Consider the following 6,669-nt stretch of genomic DNA (forward strand, 5'->3'; position numbering starts at 1 on the left):
GCAGAAACAACTCTTGTGTGAACATAAAGGCAAGGTTGTGCCAATCTATAATATTTTATGCACTGGTTTTGGGAGACCCTGGGAAGATTGGGCTTTTTAACTTCCCCCTTACTTCAATAATCACACTCCCACCTCCATTCACCCTCTCCGACACCTCAGACTCCACACCTGCTCTACCTCCTTCATCGCCTCCACACCACCCCACCCCACCCTCATTTAAAACCACTCTAGCCTTTTAGGTGCCCTAGGACCTTGGTTTCCATTTTTTTTCTACCTTTACACACTCCTTCTCATATTTTTTCAGGCCAGAGGAGGTAGATGTTTCATTACTCCTGATTGCAAAGTGCATCCTTCAGGCAACTTCAGAAACTCCAAGATTGCCCTAGTATCCAGATTGGTGACCCTGAGTGCTCATGAGCTCAACACACTTACACAAGATCTGTGATATTTAGGCAAGTTTCAAATGTGAAACAGTAATTTACAGTTCAAACACAGAGATTCTACTTGCTGATTTTAAAACTGATCTACTTTTCTGCTTTTTCTAAAATAAAATGATTTTAACGTTTTATTGATTTTTATTTATAGAGAAGGGAGAATCTTTATTTAGTACTTTATGTGCCAAGATTGTGCTGGACACTTGAAATATAAATTTCACCTGATCCTCACAACCACCTTAGGAGACACACAGTTCCATTTGACAGATGAAAAACTGAGGTCAAAAGACATTAAATAACTTGCTCAAAATCATGCAGTTAATTTATGGAGCTAGGATTCTGCGATTGGTCCTTTTAAAACAAAGCTCACACTCTTTTGGTTATACCATGCTGTACCCTTAATTAAAACCCAGAAGTTCAAAAGGCTGGGCACGGTGGCTCACGCCTGTAATCCCAGCAGTTTGGGAGGCCGAGGTGGGCAGATCACCTGAGGTCAGGAGTTCGAGACCAGCCTGGCCAACATCGTGATACCCCCGTCTCTACTAAAAATACAAAAAATTAGCCGGGCGTGGTGGCAGGCACCCGTAATCCCAGCTACTCAGGAGGCTGAGGCAGGAGAATCCCTTGAACCTGGGAGGCGGAGGTTGCAGTGAGCCAAGATCACGCCATTGCACTCCAGCCTGGGCAACAGTGCAAGACTCCGTCTCAAAAAAAAAAACCCAAAAAAACAAAAACAAACAAACAAAAAAAAAAACACAAGTTCATTCTGACTACTTGGTCTTCCACTTCAAAACAGAGATCATAAAAAAGATGTAACCTCAGAAAAAGGAACTTTTTACATTCCTAAGGAAAAAGAGCACCACTGGGCCACCATCTTATTTTATCAGGGTCTCAAGTTGATGGTTTAGTTTTCCCCAAAAGAGCACTGAATTGACTCAATATCAAGTAATATCTGCGTAACCACCACAGCACCTCTTTGCAGCATCACATCATCACCAAAATCAACAATTTTGCAAAATTAAAAAATCACAGCCTAATATGTATTACTTGCAGTTTCTTTCTAGAAATCAGGTGCATGGTATAGTGAGGTAAAAATGGAAGACTTCAGATTTCACAAAGATGTCAAGTTTTACATTTTGATACAATGCAATTGAATTGGCAAAGACCATTAAAGTCAACAGTTACCAACGAAAAAAGTATTCTATAACTAAGTAAACACCTGCTATGACTTCCCTTTAAGAATAAATAAGGTCACATTTATTCATTCAATGAACATTTATTGAGCACCTGGAACTGTGCTAGGTGCTGAGGAATATAACTGTGAACAAGATAAATCAGACTCCTGCCTTGACCAGATAAGTTTGCTTTAAATGATCCCGCTAACTACTACATATTTGTTCTCTGATAGGATTATATTTTTTGGAAAGTCAGAGTCATATGAAGCCTCTTCTGGAATACTTTTAAAGTTTCTTCATCGCAAAATTGTTAGAAATCTTTGTTTAACTTAGAGAAGGGAAGAAAAACGGTCTCCAGTAACCTTTAGACAAGCGTGTCGAAGGTTGAGTTCACTCTCAAGCAATATGGCAGCAGGCAACCAATGAGGCAGTTTAGACCATTCGGTTGCGCTTTTGCATTGGTGAGTCCGTGGTGCCATCACCGCATTGGGCCGAGGTGCGCTTGCGGATCCCCCCACTGTCCAGATGGAGGGCCAGTTCCTCTGAGCCGAAGGGATTCAAGTCGTCCTCCAAGAAGCTACTTTTTCGGCGCCCACTGCTGGCGACACCGCTGTCTTGAGGCGAGTCGCCTGATCGCATGCTGATGCCTGCCATAGCGCCACTGAGGCCATGCAGGGCGGTCGCCTCCTGGAAGGGCTGCAGGTCGACGTCCACCGATGAGCTGGACTCAGTTGCCACAGCCTGGCTGGGGGCCCCAGTGGGTGGCTTCGGGGGTGTCCTAGGAGTGCGAGGTGGAGGAGGAGCGGGGGGCACTTTGCCACACAGGAAGCTAATCAAGTCTTCACGACGAATAGTGCTCCGGCCCTTTTTCACCCACTCCAGCACATCTTTGATGCGACGCTGGTGGCCAACCTGGACCCCCAAGTGAAAACTTCGTTGGTGGGCATCCCCGCTCTCTTTGTAGAGGCTGGTCACGGCCATGGCCGCATTCTGGAAGGGGTCCCACATGGAAAGTCCTTGCTGTTGGCACCCAGAATCCTTGTAAAGCTGAGCAACGGCGGTGGCCGAGATCTGGAAGAGGTGCCACAGCTTCTGCTTCTCGCTCTTGAGCCCCGCCAACTCTGCAGCCGCCTCCTCCTGCAGCTCGGGGGGCAGCTGCTCCTCCTGCTCGGCCTCAGCCAGGCACTGGCGCTCCCACTTGGAAAACCAATGCTCCGCGACCTCGGCCTCGCCCTCCTTCTGCTGCTCCTCCATCCTCCTCTTCAGGCCGCGCACCTCCACCACCGCCTCCTGCTCCGCCGCCGCCGCTGCCGCCTACTCTTGGTCCTCCACCTCCTCACCTCCTGCTCCGAGCTCCCCGCCTCCTTCAGCGGCCGCCGCCTCCTTCGCGTGCGCCGCCCTGCGGGCGGGCGGCGGGGCCCTGAGGCCAACTGCTACAGCGCGAGTCGCCCGCGGCCCTGGTGCACGCCCCGCCCCGCCCGCCGGCTCAGCCACCGGCAAGGGCGCGGACGCTGCCTTCGCGGCCGCGGAGATAACCCCACAGCCGCCGGCGCCGCCGCGATGTCCCCTTCCGGCCCCGCGGTCCGCTCCTACGGCCCCCCCATGGCGCTGCGGCCTCCCAGCCGCTGCCGCCTCGGTCGCCGCCGCTGCTGCGGCCCCGCAGCTGGGTCCCAGCCCCCGCTTGCGCTGCGGCTGCAGCACCGGTAACTCGGAGGGGGGCTGGCAGGAGCGCTGCCTCAACGCGGCGCCTGCCTACCTCTTAGCCCCCTTTTCACACATTTTTGGGACTTGTCGGCTTCATCCAATGAGCTGATCAAATTTTACATCCTATGTTGCCAGAGAGGATTATGGGGCAACTTCATGGTGTCGATCACATCCAGGGCGCCGATCCGGGGAGGCCGGGGGAATAAAAGTGGAAAGAGCACGGCCCTCGTGGGTAGGCAGGCAGTCTGGACCCCAGCAATGTCCTCCCCACACTAGGTGCCCGAGAAAAGTGTTTTCCGTGGACGAAAGCAGTATTTTGTAGAAGAAAAAAAAAATCACAGGGAAAGTGCCTGCTGCTTCTTCTTGGGCCTCAGTTTCCCCAAGTATCCAATGAAGTTGTTAAACAAGGTCTCCGGAAAGTGCTCCAGTCCTGATTGAGAACTTCCCTGCTGTCCCTGCAAAGCACTGCTTCGGGGTTAGTTTCATACTTATCAAATTCTAAGAGTAACGGTCAGAAATGGTATTGATCCCCCCTTCATTCTTGCAAAGGTTTTTGTCATTAAGAAAAATGGGGTGGAGAGTGGATTCTGTGTGGACTACTCTCAACTATTGAAAATTCCAAGATGAAGAAGTAAGGGGAAAGAAAAAAGGAAAAAAAAATGAATGCGCAAACACGAGATTTTCTGTTCTAATATAAAGTTCAGTCCCTTTTAGGAAAGAAAGAAAAAAAAAATACCTAATTTCCAACACCCTAAAAATTCCAGCTAGTTAAAACATCATAATAATACCAAAATTAAGCTAAAACGGTATGGAACACTAACGTCATTTCCTTGGGTTCAGTAACAAATTCCTTGTAATAATGCAATCTTTTTTCAGTGCAGACAATTCCAGAGCAAACTGTGTTAAAAGAAAAAAAAAAAAAATCACTGAACTAAAAATAACATCAAAAGTTGGAGGAACTAACGTAATCAATTTTAAGATTTAGAGAAAAAAGTTAGAATTTTTCAGTTTTTGTGTGGAAAAATTGCTAAGTATCCAGAAAGCCTTACAGACATAAATAAAGCTAACTCTTCTAGCAAAATCTGTCTAATAATTCCCAAAAATGAAAATTAGGACATAAAATAAAATTACTAAGTTTTATCATCTCCCTTAAAAGAAATACATGTTTCTAAGTTAAATTTAGAAGAGAAGGAGAAGAGGGAATTGTGCTCTTTCTCTGCAAACCGGGCTTTTTCACGATTCATTAAACCCTTTTTCCATATGTGTAATTGGACTCTTCTCATTTACATAAACGAAGGATGAGGCAAAAGACCTAAGACCAGCCTAAGAGGAGAGATACGTTTCTCATTCTTTTATGTTCAGAAAATACATTGTGGAAGAAACCAAGAAGGCAGACCCTACTTCATCCCCCACCCCTCACCAGACCTGAAATGTTAATACTTCATGGCCAAGGAGTAGGCAGGTTTGCAGCGCTTTGAGGGTTGCCCTACATATGGTGTATCACAGTTAGTATCACAGGCACATGCTTTTGTTTTATTTTCTCTAAGTAAAAAGTTTAGACCAAAATGACTGACGATAGGACAGCATATCCTACTTTCTCTTCTCATTTTTGACTAGGTTAAAAACTGAGAAGAAAGACTGTTCTGTCTTTTAAAGAGCACAAACCTCTGCTTGGTCTTGAGTTGTCTGGCTGGTATCCTCCATTCAGTTGGTTTCAGCACCTGATTAATTAGTTAATTAGTACTTAGAGCTGACTAGCCCTGGTCGGCAATTTTCATGCCCTGCATGGTGAAATGTTGAATCCCACATTGAAATTTCTGTGTCGCACACCCTAATTATTATCACCCCACTACTTTTTAAACCATTGCACCAAATTATTATTATAGACAGGGCCAGACAACTGTGTGAGACTATGTTCTTTCTGAGAAATAATGGTAGACAATATTTTTCACTGTTGTCCTTAACACATTTAAATAAAACAATTGAGTGGAGAAATTCTAATTCAATTAGCCTCCAACTCCTTCTATTGAGAAAATGATTTTATATAAGCGAGATGTTAGAAAAAAATCACACCAGAAATTTTAGTAATGTTTTATTAGTTCCCAGGATGCCAAAGATGTGTTTATAAGATACCCTATCTGACATCAGCTTTCTTCCTATATAATTCTAAAGTGTCTGGATTATTTTTAAAATAATAGGAAACAGATACTAAACAAAAAGACCATTTTTTTACTTGCTCTAAGGAAATGATGCTATCTGTGTATGTGTGTGAGGGAGAACTTTTGATGTTTAAAAAAAAAACTGACATGGTTTAAGAGTAAGTTTTCTGCGGGGAAAAAAATATTCCTTTGCCACTGCCTCATTCTTCCATAAGTTTGATGTCATGGGTAAGGTTAAATATCAAGTAGGGAAAAATATTGTTAGAAAATAAGTTAGGACACAAATCTATAGCAGTCTAATTTTTACCATTTCTCAGTATACCATTACCAAAATGGGCTCCAGTAGCCATGATTTCCAGTATTATTGCTAGCTATTTTCACCTGGAAACAATCCTTATATATCAGTAGTGGGTTGCTTGTAATTGTAAGAGCTAAATGGTACACAAAACTGGATACACAACCACATAGACCAGTAAATGGGTCAGACTGAAAGCAAAAGTAAACACCAACCTTAGGAAATGAAAGAAGTTAAAAGATAAGTGTTAAGGACCTTATTCTTTTTGGAGAATAAAACAAGATTTAGTAGCTTTCCACTTAATTTAAATGAAAAGAATCACTACCTTACATATTGCAGTGATAATGTAATGGGGAAAGAAAACAAAAACGTCTTTGTACAAATGACACCTCCTATAGTTGTTGTGAAGAAACTTTTCCCCTTGGTATCTGCTAACAAATTCTAATTAATGCTGCACATTCCTTTACTGAAATCATTTAATGCGTAACAAGGGGGGTAAAAAGAAATGCTGAATGCTCGTGATTGCCCTGTTAGAATTATGGGAGTGAAAGCCTGGGGCCCCAAACTTACTGTCTATTAAAGCCAAGCTTTGAAAAAGAAATGCAACCTACAAAAGCTGTCAATCTCCCTTGCCCCTAAAGCCTGGGTTCACATGGATTCAAGTGACAGCCCTCCTCCCCCATGCACAATACATCAATCTGTCTCTCCCACAAGCACCCACAGCCCATTGTGCTGGCCGCAGGTGCCTATTATGGCACCCATGGCTGCCTCCCACAGCTCCGCCCCTGAGAAACAGGAACTGCACACAATGGAGCCCTGTGGGAAGACAGAGGTGGGTGTTGGGAGGGATAACAGACAGATGGTAAAGGGTACGGGGTAGTAAGGTAGTTTCAAAACAAATG

The 6,669-nt window shown here is 44.7% G+C and overlaps 1 protein-coding gene across 1 annotated transcript; it reads right to left on the reverse strand.

The window, feature by feature from the left end:
• Positions 1 to 595: 595 nt before the first annotated feature.
• On the reverse strand, positions 596 to 2,960 carry HAPSTR2 (HUWE1 associated protein modifying stress responses 2). Its single transcript, XM_011740850.3, has one exon. It carries the CDS (start codon positions 2,861 to 2,863, stop codon positions 2,042 to 2,044), a length of 822 nt encoding a protein of 273 aa, XP_011739152.1. The 5' UTR covers positions 2,864 to 2,960; the 3' UTR covers positions 596 to 2,041.
• Between the last annotated feature and the right edge of the window lie 3,709 nt (positions 2,961 to 6,669).

This window comes from Macaca nemestrina, chromosome X, assembly GCF_043159975.1.
Source record: "Macaca nemestrina isolate mMacNem1 chromosome X, mMacNem.hap1, whole genome shotgun sequence".
Lineage (NCBI taxonomy): Eukaryota > Metazoa > Chordata > Mammalia > Primates > Cercopithecidae > Macaca > Macaca nemestrina.